General features: G+C 40.6%; 2 protein-coding genes and 1 long non-coding RNA gene across 3 annotated transcripts; 2 read left to right on the top strand and 1 right to left on the bottom strand.

The window, feature by feature from the left end:
- The first annotated feature begins 2643 nt into the window (after positions 1-2643).
- Positions 2644-5558, top strand: LOC133846460 (esterase E4). The gene is made up of 3 exons (XM_062281459.1): positions 2644-4036; positions 4093-4543; positions 4601-5558. The coding sequence occupies exons 1-3, from the start codon at positions 2905-2907 to the stop codon at positions 4824-4826; spliced, it is 1809 nt and encodes a 602-aa protein (XP_062137443.1). The 5' UTR covers positions 2644-2904; the 3' UTR covers positions 4827-5558.
- A 1047-nt stretch (positions 5559-6605) lies between these two features.
- LOC133850467 (uncharacterized) lies at positions 6606-13199 on the top strand. Its single transcript, XR_009895633.1, has 3 exons — positions 6606-8147; positions 12429-12695; positions 12794-13199. It is a non-coding gene; the product is annotated as an uncharacterized LOC133850467 (long non-coding RNA).
- Positions 13200-21200: 8001 nt separating this feature from the next.
- LOC133842973 (carboxylic ester hydrolase) lies at positions 21201-23190 on the bottom strand. Its single transcript, XM_062276306.1, has 3 exons — positions 22256-23190; positions 21981-22194; positions 21201-21924 (listed from the first exon to the last, which is right to left on the bottom strand). Exons 1-3 carry the CDS (start codon positions 23159-23161, stop codon positions 21284-21286), a joined length of 1761 nt encoding a protein of 586 aa, XP_062132290.1. The 5' UTR covers positions 23162-23190; the 3' UTR covers positions 21201-21283.
- Positions 23191-23714: the final 524 nt, after the last annotated feature.

The raw sequence follows: 23714 nt of genomic DNA, 5'->3' as shown, positions 1-23714 counted from the left end.
TTGCGATAATTCTCATCTTTAAATATTTATTACAAGAGGTCGCTTGAGTTTTAGGTTCCATATTGCTTTGATTGATTACTCAAGTGGTTTATCGTGCGGCCATGGTTGTTTGGCGTTTTCCTCCTTTCTCATTCTTAGGCAATTGTATCGAGAACTGCGCTTGAGGCGTTTCACAGGGCCTGGCTTTGTCCCGGGGCCAGCATGTTGGTCACTTGAGAGTTGCGTCTGTTTCCTTTCAGCATGTAAATGTCATTTAAATAATACAGATCCGAAACATATTAAACTATACAACTTCTACTTCAATCTCAATTTGCATGGCTTCACATGCACTCTGTAGTGTGTCCTGGAAAGGAAGCAGCTGCTCTAAATTGGCCAAATTGTTGACAAAAATGAATTGAAATCGATCTTTGAAGGCCACCAAAGGCGTGGCATGTGCTGTAGCTGAAAAATCACGGCAGTTATGAAAGGTCATAAGTTGAGGCGGATACTGCTTTCTTAATAGTTTCATAGTCCTTCTTTATGTGGCTTCTGATCCACCCTCAATAGGATGTTAACCACTCTTCTCGATTCTCGCAACATCTGCACGCGATGCGTGAGAAACTTTTGCATATCTGCAGTGTTATGTAGCAACATCAAGCCACTGGAAGCTACACATACTACCTTCTACACATGCTACACATACTTACATAAACACACACACATACACACATACAAGAACAGTTGAAGTAGCACAGTGTGTGCCTGCAACTGCAAGGCTGCTGATGATGTCTGTCAAGAGGCCACTCATATATTTGCAACAACTGGAGTGCTACCGGGTGGTTGACGCTCCATCTACATACATCCACATCTACGTCATGCGGTGCTGCGGTACGCAGTTGAACACTCAAGTATCTGAAATTTTGCGCTCAGACCTCAATGCTCAGCATATTCCTCCAATCACTGCCTCACCATAAAATTAAATTTCCTTGATTAAAATGTTGCAACTCGCCGATGTGTGAAATAATGGCGCTCAGCTTTCATGAACTAGATGGAAACCACATAAAACACTGCTGTCCTCGGTGAACGATCTTATCATAAATGGAAATTGAAAAAATATATAAAACAAGAATGAAAACTATCGTCATTACAAGCCAATTTGCACGCAGATTTAGTTTGTTTTAAATTCCGATACCAAATATATGGCCTTCGGTATTTTTTTTAGTATATTTGCGGTACATTATTTGGTATATTTTGAGAATAATACTCAACTGTTTACCTTTTTTTCAAAATGTGAAGTGGGTATCTCATAGTCGAGCACACTAAAATGTATCCAACTTACATGTTTTTGATTGTTCTAAAAAAATATTCCATTGAAAAATATTTAAAAATGGATTTAATTCAATTACAAAATAAAAACAACAATATTTCCAAAAAATTTTCACTATTTGCATTAATTTAAATAAATTTTATATTTTAGAAAATCATTATTCTAAGAAAAAGACTGATTTTGTAAATATTCTGAACAAATTCGATACCAACTTATTTAAATATGATTATTATTAACATTTTTATTATTAACATTGTTATTATTAACATTGGTTTTATATAAATTTAAAATAAATTAAGATCAAGATACATAGATGTTGTTCCATATTCACAGTATGTTTATTTGAGAGCACACAATTATCCTAACTGCGGTCGCTATAATTAATTTAATTGATTCAAGAAAGGTCATTGTCAGCTTTTCACACAGACACACAAGCTACAGAAATACAACAGCACCGGCATAATTTTCAGATTTGCCCAAAAGAAATCAGAGTGTGTTTCAGGGCCGTGGAAGGGGAAAGTGTCAGGGTCCCGAGTAATTACCACTCGGCTTATATCAATCAATGGGATGTTATAGACGCGACTGCAAATGCGTCGTGGGCTGTTTTAATTGAATATTATAAGAGGGATGTGCATTAATAAGGAAATCAATTTAAATCTCAGTCAGTTTCAGTTTTGCTGGCAAACCCATGAGAAAAATCAAAACGAAACTCGAAATAAAAAATCTGCGGGCGTAGGATCTACAGCGGAAGGGCTCTATGGCATATTCCTTTAACGGCTGCGAAATCTAATTCAATACTTCAACGAAGCAATAAGTTTCAATTGAAAACATTTTTTTGTGCAAATGAAGTTAGCTATGATCAAGGTCATCGAGATATTTTTCAAATAGCACTCAAATCGTGGGAGAATTCGAGGAACTTCCAAACTAAATTCGGCAAGAACAAGGAGATATTGCATATGTTTTGCAGTAACATTAATATAGAATCTTATTTATTTTTATTCGATTACGAAGATAGTCGTTTAGTCTTGTTTTATTACAAGAAATCTTTTGGGATGGTCAATCAGATTTTGTCGGTAATTTTGTATGTTAGCCCTCCGTCAGCTGGAAGGGCATTTGAACCACTTTATTGTAATCAATGACAAGAGTTATTATTGACACCCACTCGACACACGTCTTAACTCTTTGAATTACTTAGCTGGTGGATTTTAAATAGCTAAATACTTATACTAAAGTACCAGAATATGAAGTAAGAATATTATTTATTATTTATTTTGAATATTTTAACTTGAGTATGCAATCTTTTCTATCGCAGTAGCCCAGTAAACATGGGTCTAACAAGACATATTTAGTAGTTATCGACTATCCAAAATTGGGCTCAGCCTGCTGTGTTGTCATACAAATGAATTATTTTTATTATCAAATAGACCAACACGACGCTAATGTTATAAACGCTAATCAAATTCCAATAAGAAGCTTATCGCTTATCGCTTTGGTTCTTGCGATAAGAAAGAGGCAGTGCGAAGTCTGCGCGTTTTTCGCCAAGATTGGACAATCAGTTGGTTAATTTCTATGGTTCGAGTTGGTACTGTAATCATTTGATGCGGGCTCAACGCACCAACCAAATAGAGACGGCGGGTGAGATCGATGCAAAACGTTTTTACCGAATTGTCACACAGAAGTCGAAAGAGAGTAAGAAACTGTATTTGGGTAGTATGAAAGAACTGCAAATGGCTTGCCTACTAAATAATGTGGTGCTGCTGGTGTCGCTGCTGGTACAGCTGGTATTGCTAGTCCCTGTCAATGGGCAGAGTGATGAGGATCCGTTGGTAAGCACAACCTTGGGAAGCATTCAGGGCACTCGAATGGAAAGCTTCAGTGGGAAGGCGATTTATGCCTTTCGCGGCATACCCTATGCAGAGCCACCACTCGGAGAGCTGCGCTTCGAGGCCCCCAGTCCATATCCTTCCTGGGGCAATACCACACTCAAGGCCACTGCCGATTCCCTGGTCTGTCCCCAGACGGGAATTACCCTGCTGATGAGCGAGGACTGTCTCAAACTTAATGTTTTCACCAAGAACCTGACGGCACAACTTCCAGTGATCGTATACATACATGGTGGAGCAAATAAGATAGGCAGTGGGCACAGCACCTACGAGGCGGGGCCACAATATCTAATGGATCACGATGTGGTGTTTGTGGCATTCAACTATCGCCTGGGTGCCTTGGGTTTCCTAATTGGTGGCAACTATGGTTATCTGGATCAGGTAATGGCCTTGGAGTGGGTGCAAGCGCACATCTCAAAGTTTGGAGGTGATCCTCAGATGGTGACTATTATGGGCATGAGTGCAGGGTCCATGGCTGTCAGTCTGCATCTCGCATCGCCGCTATCAAAGGGATTGTTTCATCGTGCCATAATGATGAGCGGCTCGGCAACAAACCACTTCAGCATACACAATGAGTTCTGGAGTCGTCTCTTGGCTCGACAGGTGGCATGTCCCATGTACAACACGTTTGATATGGTTGAGTGTCTGCGCAATGTCACCTGGCATCGCATTGTTGAAGTATGCAGCCAATGGGAGCAGTACAAGTTTATCAACATGAAGTGGAACTACGAGATTGACAACTACTTTTTGCCCATGCATCCTAGTGCACTCATCAACCAGGGTCAGTTCAATAAGGTGCCCATTCTGGCTAGCTGGACTGCCAACGAGCTGGACTACACAACATTAGGTGAGAGATGGGTTTTAATATAAGGGTCTTATACTTAACCGAGTTTTGCTCTTTAGTCCAAGTGGAGAATGAACTTCTACTACACGATATCAATGAGAACTTCAATGAGTATGCCCCAGAGTTCTTCCTCTTCGATTATAATCCGACAAAAAGCCAACGTATCAAGAACTTCTATTTGGGGCAGCAACTCCGGGAGCTGGGTCGCGACAACATCGAGGCATTTGGACGCATTTTTTCCGATGGCATCATTGGACATGGTGTTCATCGGCTCGTTGACATGGCACGAAAGCACACCAATGTATACTACTCACGTATGGACTATGTGGGTCAGAGAAGTCTCTCGGCACCGCTTAACGAGGATATGACTCTTCGGGGCGTGGGCCATGCCGATGATCTACAGTATGTTATGCCTAGCTTGTGGTATGGTACAATCATGAGGAAGGATCACGCTGATCTCTTTATGATGAAACGCATCACAGAGTGGTTTGTTCACTTTGCCACGACAGGGTGAGTAGTAAAGTTGCGAAATAACTTGTAAAAAATTTCTAAGTGCGATCATTGCAGGAAGCCCGTGACTGATTCAAGTATCTGGCCAGCTTGCAATGCCACAAGCGTTCAACTGCTCTACAATGACAGGACAACATATGTGGGTCCTGCAGCCTACGTCGCCCGTTTTGCCATCTGGGATCAATTGTTTCCCAAGACAAGCGGCGAAGCTGCGACTATCGTTGCCCCAAGACGCCTCGGACTGGCCTTGGCTCTAGCCATGCTCATCCATAGATTAATGTAGCTATTAGGTGTGGAAAAAGCTTATCAATAGGCCGTTTAGATTACACTAATGATGACTCTGCTCTTGTCGGAGCTCGGCAGCTATTTACTTTGATTAATTAATCAACAAAGGCGTGAGATTTTCCCTCGTTGCTCTCTCTGGGTGTTCTTAAGTGTGTGTGTGTGTGTGTGTGTGAGAGTGTTTGTGTGTTGACCAACGCCTTGAGGCAATTAGTCTTTTGGGGCAGCTTAAATATACATTAATTTGTCTTTAAATGTTTCCAATTGTAGCTGATGACCCTTTCTCCCCTCTCCCCCCGTTAACTCGTAATTGTTGCGATAAATTTTTGTAATTGCCAGGTTCGCACATGACAAAAGCTCAGTTCCTTCAGTCCTCCTCCTCCTCACAACTACCATCGTGCCTCTCCTCCTGCTTCCAGTTGTCGTGTCTGTCTGTCGCTGTTATTGACATTTCAGATTGGCAGCATTTAAGTGGATTGTTCTTGCGTGAAAATCTCAAACATGTCAGCGGCTGTAAAAGGATTACGGCCCAACTGTTTATGGGGGAGGATTTGCTGGCGTTACCCTGGTAAGGGATTACGTTTTGAATGGACTGGGAAATGTACTTCCTCGCATATCATGATGGGAAGTTAATTTAAATAGCAACACCAAACATGAAATGTTGGGATAACTTCAAATAATGTAAAATATTGGTAATAGTAATATAAAATATAACTACTAACTAAAGTACAAATAACTTAAAATATACAAAATACTGTATTAATATGAATAAAATAAAAAATACAACAAAAATATACTAAATTCTTTAATGTAATGTAAATTATACTTATTACATAGTAATTTCATTTCCGCGAATTAAACGTACGTTCATACGATAAGACTGTTTTTAAGTACCTCCACAATTTCTGTTAAAATACTTGACGTTACTCGTATACTATATATTGAGAATTATGACGCAATTTATTTTTATTCTTGTGAAATTATACCATTTGAGCAACAATGCGACGGACTATAATTTATAATGTATTTTGAGTTGATTGCATTATAAAGTACAAATCGGAGTTAACAATCGATTTTAAATGCTCTAGCATACAATTTTAGTTCTAAAACTTTTGATATGATGAGTATCATGGTATTCTACTAAAGGTTAAGATAAGTTTAATATGTGAGTGGCCCATTTAAGTGCTCATTATTAAATTAGCTTTACCTTTGCCTCATTCATGATATACTTTTTCTTTGGCTAAGCCAAGAAAGGAGAGGGGTAAAGACAGGGAGGAGAAGCCCACAGAAACCACACACGCTGACGAAAGTACGGAATACAAACCAAATACGAGTACAAGGACAACCACATAATGACTTTGATGTAGAGTTTCTCGGACAAAGTTTTACCAAAGAAAATATGGAAAATTAACTTGTTAGCCAGCCCATCAACCACACATTCTCGCACACACTCGGAAAATACATGTGGGTGTATGCAATAGAGTATAAGAGTGTGTGTGTTGTCGGACATGCTCGTAAGCAAACATTTAACTATACGCATTGTGGCGTATTCTCTTTTGGGACAAAGGCCACAAAAAGGTGGGCAAGTCAATTTGACAAAGCAGATGACATGACAGAACATAAAGTGAAAGAGGCAAAGCGAGGAGATAACAATGGAAAAGTGAAATGAAACTGGCAAAACATTTGCGAACAGTTTTAATTAAATCTGCGACGAGTTCTTAAAGTGACGAGTCACATGCAAAATTACGCTCAATTATTACCTATGTTTCTTTGGATATTCCCTCAAATCAACAAACAGCAAACACACAACAAATACCAAACACCTTTTCGAGTAAAGCAGCTGGAAAAGGTGAAAGAGTTGTGATTCGATATCGAGTGTGGCTTTTGTGACTCAATTACAATAAGTCTATTAAACTTATGTCTGCGGTTTGTCTAGACCAGAGACGGGAAAAGGCAGCCCGGTTGCCGATCAGTCACAATGTCTAGGTCCGGGCACTGGGGTTGAACAGAAGAGTCGAAGAGCAGAAGTGCAGACGAGCAGACGAGCGCGTGCCCCTTTTGACTTTCGACTGGTTCTTTGTGCCACCATCTAACAACAGAGCCTGCCACAGTCAAAGGATCAAGAAGATGATGATGATGATTTGATGATGATGATGGTGCGAAGGAGTTCCAGCTGCCGGTATGGACTATGTCTCGATTTCACTTTCGCTACGCCTCTGCCACATACTATACATATTTCAAATGAAAACGTGGTCCTTGATCGTTGCTCTTTTCCTTTTTCCCGTCTACCTCTCTCTGTCCCTCTCCCCTCATCATTTTTTTGTGGCATCATCGGCTGCGGTTTTGATTACGTATTTATGGAGTGCACAATGGACGGCAGGACGCCTGCAAAAGGAGTAAACATTTTGAAGTAGCGCCGTTTCGAAAATGCTTTATAGGTTTGTCAGCGATCGAAATATATAAATGTTCGACTGTCCGTCTATCTCTCCACCTCCTTTATGCGTTTTGTCAACATATCATATTACGCCCCCGTCCCAGGATCACGATGAGACTATGCCCATAATCGCTAATGACAATACAAATTGAGAGTGGAGAGCGAAGAGAGCTCTCTGCATCGGCTTTGTTGGTTTTTCTGGGAAGCCTCAGACAGGCACTGACAGCCGGCGCATCGTGCTTAAAAATTTGTAAACAATATATGTATTTGTTTAGCATTTAAGTGAATTTTGAACGCCTGGAACGAGTTTCACAATCGTCTGTTTTTTTTCGGGGGGTTGTTCGAGCTCGCCACCTTGATCCATCGATTAATATTCGTGGAAATGCAAAACAACGAAAAGACTGTGGCATTGTATGATATTAAGCGGTAATTAAAGACAGCCTTGCATTTTGTGTAATCTCGAAAACGTCAAGTTGATCAACAAAGATCATAAAAAAATGCAGGGGCCCAAGATTCCAAATTTGCGTGCTAGACTTTTTTTTTTGTAATTTTACTTCTCTTATCAAATCATTCAGTAATATCTTATTTTTTAAAATTTTTCTGAGAATAAACAGTTGTAATCAAAATTTTAATCAAATGTATATTTAGGAGTTTTCCAAATAATTAATTACGTGAAACGGCGCCTACTCCGCGACAGAATCAAACGAGGAATGACAGTTGAGTCGGAACTCCTAATTTAATTTGTATACATAAGAACATATAAATTAAAATTGCCGTGATTAATGATGATTGTCTTGAGAGGGAGGGGTGCACTTGTATCGGCTTCCAGGCTCACACAAATCCCAAATCAAACAAGACAACAGATAGCAACAACAAGGAAGATCAAACGTAATTTTCAAAGCAGGCAAAAGGACACTCGACTGTTTTCTCCCTTACCGCTTACCGCTTGCCGCTTTCTGATTTCGAATTTCTGCTTTCTTCCATTTCCCGATGCCTTTGGGTCGTGGTGAAAGTGTTCACATCAAACGGCTCTCAAATTAATTGTTTTGCCTTTTTTTCACTTCTTAGTTGAGCCCGATAAACAATTTGATTATTCGATAAACAAATACAAAGTGTAGAGCACAACTACATGCATACATGTTCACATATGAGTGTGAGTGCGAGTGTGAGTGCTAGTGTTGTTGTGTATCGCACACTCTGCCTCCTCTCTGACCTGCCCCCAAAAAAACTCGCTCCCTGCCACTCGCCATTGTCTCGCTGTCTGTCACAGGCGGCATCGTTGGCTACTCCATGACATATGAGGCTGTGTGTGTGTCGATTGTGTGTGGTCGCCGTTTGAGTGTCTTTTGTTGTACGCTCATTCTGATATCGTCGCTTTTGTTTGAAGCCCCAGCGACAGACAACAACAACAACAACAACGTACAACAGCGACAGCGACAGCGACAGCGACAAGAACAACAGCAACAACATGAACGACAACTTGATTGTGATTTTGGGGAACCTGAGACCCAATCATAATTATGCATGTTGTTGCTTGTTTGTTTGTTGTTGGTTGGCCCCTTGTTAATAATGGCGTTAATGTTTATGCTGATGAGAATAAGATGGACCACCCTAGCTTTAGGGTTACACTTTTTGTCTCCTATTTTTGAAAGCCGGTTGACAAATCGGGCTTACTTACTTCCCGAACAGGTAGTCATAAATAACGAAAGGACTTCTAAAGATTAATTGTATTTATTTTTAATTTTTAGGAGTGTTAAACGCACTTCCTATAAGTACAATAATCATAACATAATAATGATATTCCATATATTTCTTAAGAAAGCCGAAGGGAAATCGAAATCAGCTGAGTTCTTGGAAATATATTCTACCTAGAAATCCAGACACAAATTATGAATTTAATAAACTTTTTGAAAGTTCTCAGAGTGTGTGTAATTTAGCAGTGATACATACTACAAGTATATATTGAGATTTCTAAAATTAAGTTCAGTTGCGTTCGTTTGACAAATTATGAAAGAAATAAAAAAACTGCAGTCGAGTGTGGTCGACTGTGTGATACCCGCTACCTATTTTGAATAAAAACAAAATAGTGCTGTATTAATCTTCAAGTATACCAAATTAATATACTAAAAAAAAAACTAATATATAAAAAGGCTTTTATGCCACAGAGTGCCAAATATACAAGATTGCTAGTCAAAGCAACTAAGTCCCCTAGAAGGCTTGCTCTTACTAATAAGTTTAAAAACTACTAAAATTTTTATTTGTTGATTTGATTTGATAATCAGGAATTCTAAAGACTATAGTTAATATTGTGTGTACCGCAAACCGCGACGCTAGTTTGAAAATTACGCTTGTTATTCGATTTTTATCGATTTGCGGGGGTAGAAGTGGGCGTGGAAAACATTTTAAGCGAACATAACAAGTGCTAATCCTTTGTCTATTTTTTTTTTGAATATAAATACCCATAAAAAAAGAACAAATTATGGACTTATTAAAACCAGAAAAAGAAAAACATTCCTTTTATAATGAACTAATCATTATGCTCTCGATGGTGTAAACACTTAGAACGAAATGGACATTTCAAGATAGCTTATGGGTAGCCATTTCAAAGCAATCAAATACCACAGACAGAGTCAATCAAGTGCAACGCCCATACTTCAATGTTGTTTAGTAGATAATCTCGGAGAACCAATTGAAAACCCATAAAAAGCACAATCATCATAGACGACGACAACACCCAGAGAACTCATTCGGAATGGGCCAATAATTACAGGCGTGTTAAGTGTTGCCTGCCCAAACAGACTAACAAAAGTTGAGCCAATATTTGTTTGCAGTTTTTCAAGAGCAACTTCTGTCAATGTTCATGTTGTTGCTATTGCTGTTGTTGTGAAATGTGATTATTAATGGTAACAACAACAATAAGAGCAATATGAGCACCCCACAGTGAGCACCCTCAACCAGGCCGTGTCCTCTCGTCTTATAGAGAGAAATCTGTGTGCCCTTCCATAACGTATGCTAGTTGTCAGAGAGAGGGTGTGACAATCCGGAGAACCCAACTAATGAGTGTAAACAACGCACGGGAAATCTAAAAAAGTGGAAGAGGAAGACGCGGAGGAAAAACTGCCACAAACTGTTTGATTTGTCGCTTAGGACTAATGAAACCAAACATTAGAGCGAGCACCCTCAATATGTTTCTGGTTCTGGTTCTGGTTCCGTTCCGTTCCGGGGGTTGTAATACTCTTCAAATTGTTGCAATTTATTCCCCCTCTCTCTTGTGGCTCTTTGCCACGCTGCCTATAGATAGGATACAAAGGGATGTTTACTATTTCGGACAGGCAGACAGACAGGGAAACGGAGAGTCTGACTGGTAGAGAGACCAGGCTGATGTGTTGTAAGTTGATTACGTGGTTGACGTTGTTGCTGCCGTTGTCGCTGAGTTGCAACATGAGGGCGCACGTTGCTGCCGTGGAATCGGCAGCTGTCTTCACGTGAACTGCAGCCGCGATACTCGTGCTTACAATTCCAACTCCAATTTCGACTGCCAACAGGCAACTCTTTATGGATTTTCACCTTGTTTTCATTTTTTTTTTTTTTTTTTGGATTTTGTACATTTTCCGAGCTACGTGCTTGAACTGGCTAATATGCTTTTGAACAGCCACCTGAGTTCGTTGTTAACTCCAAAATGAGCGCCATTGCGGCTTTCGCTAATGTAGGCGCCAGGTCGGGTCAGATCCGGGGGTTCCGGGGTATAGGGTATAGCGTATAGGGTACAAAGTCTCTATAGTCTCTGGGCCTGGCCCTTGGTCAACATGACGAGCTGCTGCTTCTGCTTTCGTGGGAAACTCTCCATAATGGCATGCGGGTGTGGTTTTCCTTCCATTTGTTGCTTTTTGTGTGTTTTGCTACAAATTAATGAAATTGTATTTGCTGTGCTACAATTTATGATTAATAGTCACTGGAGTCGCTGTACCTGCTGCCTGAGAAGTGCTTTGGGGCAGCAGTTTAAGCAGCAGCAACAGCAACAGCAATAGCAACGTCTGTTGGTGCATGCCACGCAAGCTCAACGCGCTGCACTTGTTCTGATGAGACGACCACAGACTGAGTCAGAGCTATGTGTTCTTTATTGAGCAATTAGTTAAACGGCCCCAAAACTGTTGACAGTTAACCTTATATCAATTTAGTTTCTGTTGCCAACATCAATCAAACCATGGACTGCAACTTTCACATGGAAGAATAATTTGTCAGCGATCGACATGATCACGAGCTCATCCTGAAGACAGACTCTACCAGTAGAATCTTGAATCTTTGACATGCTCGTTACCTATATATGATTCCTCTCCACTTCTCCATCTATCAAAATTAAAACAAATAACTCGCGGGCTCAGGAATGCAAGGGCTTACCGGGGAATACTGTGTGCTAGATACCTTAAAAGGGGTATCTGACATTGCTTTTTACAAATAATCAGTATATGCGAGTATATGTTAGCTTCTACTTTGGGTAATTTACGCTATCGAACTGTATTGAGTCAGAAGCAATGCTGTGAAACCGCAAATTAAAGCGTAATTGAAATGTGCTGTTATCAACTCAATTGATTTAACAATTCAAGGCCTTAGATTTAAATATAGAAAGAAAGTACGTAAATTGATGTGCATGTGAACAATGGGGCGATAATGTATAAAGTATATTATGTAAAGCTTCAATATATAATCGACTGAAGTTCAAACCAATATTTACTTATTGTGTAATAAGTAATTAATTAATAAACTTAAGAAATTAAAAAAAAAGTTAATATATAAATAACACAACAAAATCGGAAATACATATGTAATAGTTTAATACAAAATGGTGTTTAAAGAAAAGAGCTAAAATATATTATTTTTTCATTTCACTGAATATGCGAATTATGCCGTTTATTATTATTATTTAATAAGCATTTATTATATTCAGTTGCACTTAACCACAGTTCACGTGAAGAATGAATTCGCGTCAACTCTACTAACTGAACTATGAGCAATTACACTGATCTCTAGATTTAAATTATAAAAGATTAATTCGAGAATTTAGAATTTATGTTAGCTTTATTATTCATTTAAGTTATTTAGCAATTTTCTACTTATTTATTAATAATTGTTTCCGTGTAATAGCTAATGTATTTATCTTATTTCCTTTAGATGCTAAAAGGCATTACTATGTATTAAGGAACAACACTGATAAACTGTCCAGCAGTATAGCAAGTATTAAGCAACCCTCTGGGTGCAGTGAGGGGCGCCACCCTCTGTCAGTTAGTCAATAAGCGACGTCGTGCAACACGATCCATCATCAACATTCAAGTTGAAAGCTGTACATAAATAAACAGTGAAGAGCTACTACTATTGGTGAAATACGATGCCTCGATGACAACAGAAAGTAGACGTCACACATCATTGCTCCCTCCAAAGGTAGACAGATAGACAGAACGAAGACTCATCACAGAGATTCCTCGAACGAACTAAAGAGAGACAATATGGGATGCGACTTCACTATATTATTGTTTTAGGTTGGATCAGGGGACTACAGGAGGTATCATTCTGTTGCCAGATGACTGACAGATCAACGTCAGAGAGCAGCCCACAGCATGAGATGAGTTTTTAGCGCAGCTTGCGATCGGCACGCGACATTGGAAAAGCTGCCTCATTGACTGCCACTGCTATGCAGCAGGAAATACTTACAACATATTTCAATATGCAACGCCACGGGATGAGGTCAAATTATTAAAACTGATGATGAGGATGCTGCAAATGGTTTTCTCGCGAGCTTATCAATGTGTTTCCATTAGGATATCAACCCCAAACGGATGCCTCATTCCACTTTCTTTTCGCCTTTGCTTCAGAACAGCTAAAGCATTTCAAATTCCCTACTCACCTCTCATTCCATAAATTTTGATAATATAAAACTCGAAACCATATTTGAACGATAAGAAAATACATTCTTTAACTGTATAGTACGAGTAAGTAGCACATAATCTAACATGTGGGTGAGGGTCCCTTGGGCAGATTTGACTATGCTGACTAACTAGACCTATTTCGCAAGTTGTGAGTAGCCCGGATTTATATGTCAAATCTTAAGAATATATGTTTGTGGTTATTTTTATACAAAGCTGCTTAAATTGTTGGAAAAATGTAAATGTAAATCGAGTATGTTTGACTGCAATATTTACATGCATTTGTTCTTAAATTATTACCAATTTGCTTTCTTGTATATGTAGGTGGCAACTGAATCTTTAGATACAAAATATATTTATGACAATACGTTTAAGAGAATTCAAATCTAGCTTTATTTAAAAATAGGATCAGTATGAATAAGTGCTGAAACTATTTGAGCAGAGGAAATGGTTTCACAATTTGGTTACTTGTAAGCATTTCGACAGTTTGAAATCTTTAGTACAACATTTACATAGTTGGAAATATTATCATAAAACATATAATTTTGTAATTTTTTACTCACAAGTAATTGTTAATAATTGTAATGCATTGAAATGTTCATATAACATACATTACTCAACTAATCTAATGATTGGTTATTCAACCGTTGTTGCATTTAATACCGGTATACCGGGTAGAAGTAGAAGTGTGCTCAAAGTAGTCGCTAGTTGAACGAATTGCTGTGACAACATTGACTTGCGTCTAGGATAAGGTTTCTTGACAAGCTGAGATCTTTTGAGCCTTTGTGTAGCTTTACGTCGTGAGCCGGAAGAAGATACATCATAAGTATATTAATAAATTAAATATTGAAAAGTTCTATAAATTTATTTTTCTTTATTCTTGTATGTCTGCAAAGAATTTCCAAAGAAATTTTAGATATATTTTGTTGAGAGCTTTCTCTATATCCTTTTCTTCTAGTAACTAACATTAATTTGAAATAATTTTTGATTTTCTTTGCAAGTTTATTAATTTAGTTTAATTAATTTAATTGTTCAATAAAGTTATAACTTATAAAGAGTTTTACAACGGAGGACATGAGTTTTTGCATTTTTGGAAAACCATGTACAAAACATAAGTGTCTATGTAGCAATTCTTCATAGTAAATGTTTTTATTTTCTATTTTTGAATTACAAAAATTCATCGAAGATTTAAAATTTTAGGAGTAACCCACTTAAGTGCATTCATTAATACATTATCTCACTCCCACACGATCTGAAAATACATATGCCAACGATCATCTACCTCTGACTGAGCTTAACCCAATAAATAGCTGGCATAGTTGCAACAACTAAGACAAAGTTCAACATCTAGACGTTGCAACTTGCCCGAGTGAGTCATAAATTGTGAATTGCAATGCACATTATCGTCAGTGGTCAGATACGAAAAAGCTCAGAAAAGAATCGAGAACTGCGACTGAGACCGAAGACTGGTCTAAGACAACGAACTGACTGTTTGCTCTGTTGGCCCAGACCCAGACAACCTGGTGGACACTTTCTGCCATGCAGTTGGCACCTAGATTGTTACTGTTGCCATTGCTGTGGCTGTTTGCTGCTGTTGTTATTTATGAGTTTTGTGATGTTTCTGCAAATTTTTCTATGTAAGTCTGAAGCCTAGAAAGAGAGAGAGAGAGAGAGAGAGATTGCTTCGCTTTTGGTTTGCGCGCGCTTGCTGAACTTGTGCCTCGACTGCGCCTGAGCTTATCGCGTGTCAATTGCACAGACAACTTCATTGTAAGCCCGAGATTCTTGCGCATTGATGTTGACAGCAGGAGTTCCAGCTAGAGATGGACGTGTCGCGTACTTACCAACGTAGTTTGAGTTGGCCATTGAAGATATACGAATACCAAATACCTCTTATTGCATTTTCACTTAGTATCCTACCTTTGTTTACTCGAGCTAACATTACGTTTTTATTTATATTATTTTAATTATAGTATTCGTGCATTTATAGGAAATTTTGATGATGCATTATATTTTGCTTTGATACTTTGTATTTTGTTAGGTCATTCTCATCTCTAGTGCGAAACACGTGTCGTCAAGGAAACCACAAAAGGAAGTTGTTGCAAAGCTGCTTGTGGTCGAAGTCGACTAGGAGAAGTCTTTGGTTTGACTGCGACGAACGCAGACTTTCTGGAGCCTGGCAGAGAATCTAATTACATTTTGTGGCCAAGAAGTTTTCAATAGAGCTTTGTTTTGAGCGATTTCCATCAGTCAATAAAGAGTGTAGTCAGACAGTCTCGGAATCGTGTGGATGCGTTCTTTTCGTACGTTCTGTAGTCACAGCGGGAATGGAAATGGGAATGGGAAAGGCCAGCTTCATCTGATAGTGGGGCAGAGGTGGGGAAGTAAGTAGGAAAGCGACTTGTGGTGAAGGCTGCGACTGAGAGGAAACTCACAACTTTATTTGCGCTGCAATTTCGTGGAAATCGAAATCTTCATAGTTTCACTATACGAAATATTTCCATGGAAATTGGAATACCTTTCCTAACAAATTATTGAAACGTGCGGCTGCTGTACAGTTAGAAAAATGGTCAGTAGATGGGCAGACATGTGGCATATGCCGTGATGACAAGCCAAACAATTAAAACTAAAGTGGAAACGATCAAAATGTGCAACCCTGCAACATTGCGACACTGCAACACTACAACACTGATCTATTGCTGTAGATAGGCACAAGCCAAACCGCACTATCAGACAATTTGCATAAATTAATATATTACGAATATGTTGCACTCACTCAGAGAGTCAAACTGGGTCGTCCCTGGATACACCCTCGCAGGAAGCATGCGATGTGATGATGCTATGGCGTGACTCATTGCCCTGTCGGAATTCAAAACTCTTCCCAATTGGCATTGTCTCTCCCTATTTCGCTGACTCTCAACATGCTTTGCGGCGTCATGTGTTGGACTATGCTAATGAGTCGACTTTGTCTGTGCAGGATACAAACAGTCCAATTCGACATTGCTGTTGATGAGGATGGTAATGGTGATGAGGCGGTCGCTTTTTGACATTGTCATGCTGTCAAGCGTAACCAAACTCCGATAAGAGCAATAAAAATGAAAATAGGTTGCGAGTGCCGAAAACAAATGCAACAATGGGTAACTTTTTGGTAGAGCAACATCTGTGTGCCGTGTCGACTCAGCACGTGTGTGTGACATTGAACGTACACCGAAAAAAAAGTAATGACGTCTTCGATATATGATTTTGCGAATTCAACATGAGAATTCTCCAGGGAGAAATAGTGATTGCTAAATACTTAGTTGCATTAACAAAACAAAGCTATAAAATATATGTATTAATTGGTTTCAGAATAATCATCGTAATGATACTCTTTTCTTATAATATTCGGTTTTATGGATCAAGAAATTAATCGGAACAAAATAAAGGCAGGCAGCAAGACCATAAAAAGATCGTTGACCTGATCGAACTGTATGTTCATTTTTAAGTTTTTCTTGTTATGCGATTAACACAAAAGTAAGTAATACATTCATATTTCTTTTTTTTTTTTTTTGAGGACTTTGCTTTTATTTATTGAATCTTCTCTAGATTTTGAGACTAACAATAAGTTTACGAATCTTAACATTAAAATTTAGCTAACAGTGTGTTAAAACTGCATTCTGGTTGCGCGTCCCTCAGGTCGGTCGCTGGGTGGGTAAGTCATTACGACGAAGACGTGATTGGTTGCTCAACCTTGTTAGACCTCTCGCCAGGTGGTTAGGGTGCAACAGTAGCTTGGTAAAGTACTTTTCCTTCTGTTCTGCGATCACTTCTTTGACTGGTAGGATGTTTAAGTCGCGTTGTATGTTTTCGTTGCGAACGTACCACGGTGCCCCGGTGATGGTTCTCAAGATCTTCGACTGAGCTCGCTGGACTATGTCAATATTACTATTGCTGGCACTCCCCCATAATTGGGAGCCGTACATCCATATAGGTTTTAGTACCGAGTTATATAGCAGGACTTTATATTCAAGGCTAAGGGGAGACCGAGCGTTGATAAGCCAATGAAGGCTGCTGGCTTTTAGCTTTAGGTGTGTTCTTTTGGCTTCAATGTGCCGGCGCCATGTGAGTCTTCTGTCGAGGTGTACTCCTAGATATGTCACTTCGTTTGCTTGCGGGAGTGGAGTGTTGTTTAACGTTAGCGGCGGGCAGTTTTGTCTGTTCAGGGTGAATGTAACGTGCTTGCATTTTTGTTCGTTCACTCTAATTCGCCAATCTGATAGCCATTTTTCAACATCGACCATATGAAGAGCTAGCTGCGCAGTTGCTTGCCTCAGGCATTTCGAGCGGCTAAGAATAGCTGTATCATCAGCAAACGTAGATGTTGTTATTCGTGTGCTTGTCGGGATGTCTGCTGTGTAGAGGACGTATAGTGTTGGCCCTAGCACACTACCTTGAGGAACTCCAGCTCCAACAGTGAAAACATCAGATATAGCAGAGTTGCATCTCACAACAAATTTTCTGTCGTAAAGGTAAGACTCTAAAAGCTTATGGGTGTTGCTGGGGAGCATTGTCTTGATCTTGTACATTAGACCTTCTAGCCAGACTCTATCAAATGCTTGAGAGACATCTAAAAATATGGCAGTACAGTACTCTCGTTTTTCGAACGCGTTCCGAATTTCTGATGTTATCCGGTTGACCTGCTCAATTGTTCCGTGCTTTTCACGAAACCCAAATTGATGTGACGGGATTCCTTCCTGGAGTCTTAGGTACGTGTTTATCCGAATCAAAACGCATTTTTCAAAGAGTTTAGATAAGCATGAAAGTAGGCTTATAGGTCTATACGACGTGGGGACTGTGTGGTCTTTTCCCGGCTTTGCTATCATTATTATAATTGACTTCTTCCATCTCATTGGATAGTAGCCAAGTTTTGCGATGGTGTTGAAAAGCTGGGTGATAGTGCAAACGGCGCAATATGGGAGCTCGATGATCATTTTGGGAGTTATGAGGTCGCATCCCGGGATTTTTCGGATTCAGTTGATTTTTGATGATGCTAACGATTTCATTTGGGCGAAATTCGATTGGCTCACGTTGAAGCTGAGGCTCATTTGATAAAGTCGGCAGAGTAAACGCACTCGTGGCAGGATTTGGTTGGAATACATTTTTAAGGTGGTTGGCAAACGTGCTGGCTCTGTCTGCATCGCTACGCGCCCAGCCTCCTGTGGGATTTCTTATAGGCATCACGGCTTCTTTCGGTGAGCTCAGAGTAGGGTGAGCTCTCCATAGTGAGTTTTTCGTACTAGAAGTACACAATTGCTCTATGTAGTGGCGTTGGACATATGCTTCTTCTTGCTGTAGAGCTTTAGTAAGTTCACGTGAGGCATGTCTTAAACGTTGCTTAGAAGATGGCGATCTGTGGAATTGCCACTCTCGACGTAAGCGTCGCTTTTCGAGGACGAGCTGCTCGATTTGTAGATTTGTCTTCTTTTGATTGCTTTGTGTATTTATGGTTTGAGGTGTTGAAGCTTGGGCTGCAGAGACAAGTACAGACTCCAGTGAATTAACAAAGCTGTCTACGTCGGCTTCATTATTGAGATGGGGACTTAGCTCAATGTGTGAGCTTATATACTTTCTGTACTTAATCCAATTAGTTTTCTGTGAGGTCAATTTTAGTGATTGTTCCAATGTTCCTGGATGCCGGAGTAGAATAAACAGTATAGGCGAGTGGTCAGATGAAAGATCCGAAAGGCATTCGGCGCTTATCAGATTTTTGGAATGTTTTGGTAATCGCAAAGTCTATTAAATCGGGCAGTTTCTTTGGGTCTGCCGGCCAGTATGTTGGTGTGCCAGGAGAAGCATAGTCGAGCTTGTTCTTGGCGTTGATAATGGCATTGTAGAGCTGCTTTCCTTTTGGAGTCACGAGACGAGATCCCCAGTGTGTGTGCTTGGCATTGTAGTCTCCTGCTGCTATGAAGTGGTCTCCTAGTGAGTTGAAAACTGCATAAACTCATCTTCAGCTATAGTGAAGCGAGGGGGGCAGTATACGGCGGCTAGTGTAAGTTCGTTGCCGGTATTTAGTTTTATATTTATAGATGTGGCCTGTAGGTAGTTTTTAGCAAATTTGTTATGATAGTAGTGCTTAATACGGCTTCTGATTAGAATTCCAGTCCCACCATGTGCTTTACCGTCTGGATGATTTGTTCCGTAGAAAGTATATCCTCGAAGATGAAAATTGTATTTGTTTGTAAGGTGTGTTTCTGAAAGCAGCATTACGTCGATTTGATTGTCGAGTAGGAATTGAGCTAACTCAAGTTTATGCTGTGAAACGCCGTTAGCGTTCCACGTAGAGATCCGTAGGGAGTCATTATTTGGATTGTTGTGAAACCAGCATTTCAATCAATAGATTTTGGTTTCGCATTAAATCTTGCATAGTTGTGCGCATAAATGACATAAATTCTGTAAGGCTTTGTTGTAAGCTGCATATCATAGCTTCGAAGTTGCTTTTGGCTGCTCCGGCGATTGATGTTGCTGAGCCATGTTCGGTTCTTGGTATGCTGATTGCAGAAATGAACTTTTGAGGCAGGGATAGCCGGTCCTGATTTTAAAGCGCTTGCGTATGTCACACTTTTGTCAGAGTTAATAGGTCCTAGTGAGGATCTGGCTGCAGTCGAGAAGAAGACTTCAGGGTTTGATCTGGAGACTTTCAACGTTTTATTTTGGGTTCGGGCGGTAATTCCTTTTGATGAATGCGGCTTTTCAGATCCTTATAAACTGGGCAACCTCTATAGTTAGCAGTGTGATTGCCACCGCAGTTGCCGCACTTTTCGAGTTGCAGTCATCTTTGCTCGCTGGGCAGTGTGCGGAGTCATGAAGCTCTCCACAAACTACACACACCGGGCGCAGTTTACAGTATGACCTTGTATGACCATATTCTTGGCAGTTCGCACATTGTACCGGACCATTGCGTTTGTGCGGTTCCTCAACTGTAATTCGGCGATGCAGCAGGAACTGAAGATTGTATATAGGGTGCACTTCGTATTTCTTCAGGGGCTTATTGTCTGGCTCGAGCTCAACCTTAAAGAGTGGTTGCGGCTTTCTATCCCTGTTAAGGATATTGAAGACTGTCTTTGCGCTAAATCCCTTCTCTTGTAGTGCCTTTGTTATCTCTGCAGGCGTTACTTCAGATTCTATACCCTTGAGTACGACTTGCAAACCCTTGCTGCTTTTAAGCTGATACGTGTAAAAGTTCTTTTTATTATCGGTAAGATATTTCGATAATACTCTGTAATTATCTTCAGACTTCATTTGAACTTTTGTTTCGTGAATGTTGCCCTTTACAAGGGGTATTATGTGGAAGTTATCCTTGCCAATAAGCTCAATAATTTTGTTGACGAGAACATTGGAACTTTTTCTCGTATATAAATAGGCGGAGGCTTTGGCTTCCTTTTCTCGACTTCAGTAGATTCGGCCGCCTCAACCTCATAGGCGTCTGCCAAGATTTTGAATCGGTTCGAGTTCATGTCCGTTTCTATTGCAGCTAGGCTAGCATTGCCACGGGTTATTTTGCGTTGAGAATTTAGAGGGCTCATCTTTCTTTTAATTTGAATGTAGCGATCCATACCAGTCTGCACATATTTCTTCAATGAATTAATTTTGTAAATAAATATATAGACTTTATGTAAAAACAGAGCTAAGGAGTTCGCATTGTCGATTCTGTAGATTGTTTAAAATCGGCTGTTTCTGCTCATGCAACTCCCTCCTAATTTCTCTCTCTGCATTGAATGGCACGCGATCTCCACGCGGACTCGTTCCAATGCTATCGACATCGAGCGCAGAGCGCCGAGCGCCCTAATAGATATAATATATGCACCCACACTGTGATGACACGCATAGCTACCGAAAACTGAGAAACAAAACATAAACAACTTATGGAGAGACATCAAATTGGAATTGAAACTGAAAATTATGCCAATTGGTTTATCGCCTGGTAACTGAAGCAGCAGTCAAAGAGGGAAATAAATGTTAAGCAAAACTCAAACTTAAAATATAAATTGTGAAATTGCTTTAATTTAAATGCAATGCGAAGTACAGTAGGATACAAAGGCTATGAAAACCCTCAGCTCAGATGAATCACTGATCCTTGGACTGTCGACGCCAATTAAGAGGAAACAAACGCTTCCAAAGCTCATAGCGTTCAGAGTTGAGACCCTCGTGCAGAACGATCTCATTGCCAATATCCAAATAGTAGCGCTTCTTGAAGCTGAATGGTCTCCAGCGAATCTCACGTAGTTGCAGATCAGTTGGTTTATTAGGATCACCCTTGTAGACGAAGGCCGAGAACATGCGTGTCATGATATTCACTATTCGAAACTCGGCATCATCTTCAGTGAACATGCGACTGATTGAGGGCTCCACAAATAGATACATGAGATCATCGTGGTGCACCACGCCATACGGCGCATCTTCCGGATAATGGATGTGACTGCGAGTACCTTGATAGGAGAAGTGGTAGTAGTACACCTTGGTGGTCCTTGCTGCCAGGTGAACAAATCGATGCACGCTGAATCCCGTTAAGGCATCCGAGAAGAGCGAAGCAAGCGACGTCAGCGAACTGTTGGCACTGATGAGCTCCTGGCCAAAGTATTGCTGCCTCAGCTCGTGACTGATGTTCTGCGCTCGAGGGTTGCTGGCATTGTACAGGAAGCAGATGGGAGCCAGGCTGTCGAACTTATCATTGAAGGCAGTCAGCAGGGACGGACTTTGCAGGATGGCTGACAAAAAAAGAGTTTGAATGAACTCATGGTCTTGAAATGATTTACATGCTCACAAATGGCTGGACCCACGAACTCATCCTTCGTCATGCCCGTTATAATGGGAATCTTCATGTGATCGCCATTCTGATAGCTTCGCACGGGATCCTCGATGAGGAAGCGTTCCTGCCCAAAGTCCGGTTCTATGACGGGTTTCCACAATATCAAGGGATTATTGCGTGCAAAGTCAAACATGTGAGGCAGCGTGTTCGCATATTCCAGATAATGTTTCTGCAAGTGAACAACTGCAGATAATCAGAATGTGAGGACTTGGACTTACTTATAAATTTACCCCACGAAGACAGTTGAGCATTTCATTGATGTTCTCTGTTGGGCATTGGAGCAACGCCGCTTGCTTCTTTGCCACATCCATTTGGTGCTCTGGTGGCGACCATTGACCAGTTGCGGCGCCACTCATCACAATGGCTCGATGAAAGAGACCTCGCGACATGGGTGATACCATGTGCAGGGTGACGGCCATAGCACCAGCTCCATAGCCTAGTAGTGTGATCTCATTGGGATTGCCGCCAAAACGCGAGATGTGTAGTTTCAGCCAGCGCAAAAGCTGCACTTGGTCCTTAAGACCCATGTTGCCTGTGGCCTGTTCAGTTCCCGTGGCAAGAAATCCAAGTGTGCCCAGGCGATAGTTGAATGTGACTAGCACCAGGTTGCGGTCCATAAAGTATTGCGGACCTGCAAAGTTTTTGCTCTGACCCGAAAGGGAATAGAAGCCACCAGGATGTATGAACACCAGGACGGGCCTCTTTGGATTCGGATCTGATTCGCTGGGTAATTCGCGAGAGTAGATGTTTAGCTTGAGGCAATCCTCGCTCACATCCTCGCTAAAAAGTCCTGGCTGCGGGCATTTGGGTCCATCAAAAGTGGCGTCGAATATATCAAACCACTGCTCAATCGGCTCAGGCGCTTTGAAACGCAGATTCTCCACGGGCGCCTTGGCATAGGGTATGCCTCGAAAAGCGTAGAAGTTGTGTCCAGCCTGTGAAGGCAATATGGTACCTCGAATCTTGCCCAGAGCTGTGGTGATCACTAAATCCGAAAGCTCCTTCTCGCTGCCAATGGGAGTATTGTCATCGTCATTGTCGTCCCATTTCTTGCCCAACAGGGGTTCACTGCTGTTTTGTGCCAACGAAATAGGACTCCAGTTAAGCAGCATCAGCAGTCCCAAAGGATACCACATCTTCAGAGTTTAGTGTAAGTAAGACTGTGGAGTCTGCGATGGCAGCTACTCGCTTTTATAGTCCCCAATTGGAGCCATGTCCCATAAAATCTGTGAATTGATGATCTTCTCGAAGTAGTTGGACGTGGGCGTTGCTTTGCATGCTTCCTTGTTCTGCTAGCTCTTCCCATATCCAATTGCTAGCCACATGTGTGTAAACCATAAATAACCCACAGGCTGTTTTCGAGTTTTGCGATCTCTTCCCACACACACCTTTTTGAATCCCTGGCTTTTGGTCTTTGGGGTCTGGTCTGCTGTTTGCTATCTAGTGTCTGGCATGTTGCCTCCTTGCCACCTACCGAATCAACCCACGTTTAGTTCTCTATTAATTTGTTATTGCTCCAATTTTCCCATGTGAACTTGTTTGCGTGTTTGCGGCTTATTAGATTAAACACCCGAGGGACGTCTCTGACCTACCCAAAAAACCGAAAGAGAGCAGGAAAACGATCCTTAAGTGTCCGTTAATAGCGTTTAATGGTTGAGCATAAAAGGTGAGCGCAAGTCATAAAGTTTT

Source organism: Drosophila sulfurigaster, chromosome 2L, assembly GCF_023558435.1.
Source record: "Drosophila sulfurigaster albostrigata strain 15112-1811.04 chromosome 2L, ASM2355843v2, whole genome shotgun sequence".
NCBI classification, from domain to species: domain Eukaryota; kingdom Metazoa; phylum Arthropoda; class Insecta; order Diptera; family Drosophilidae; genus Drosophila; species Drosophila sulfurigaster.
The sequence above is the reverse complement of the archived record's forward strand: the minus strand, read 5'-3'. Positions and strand labels throughout refer to the sequence as shown.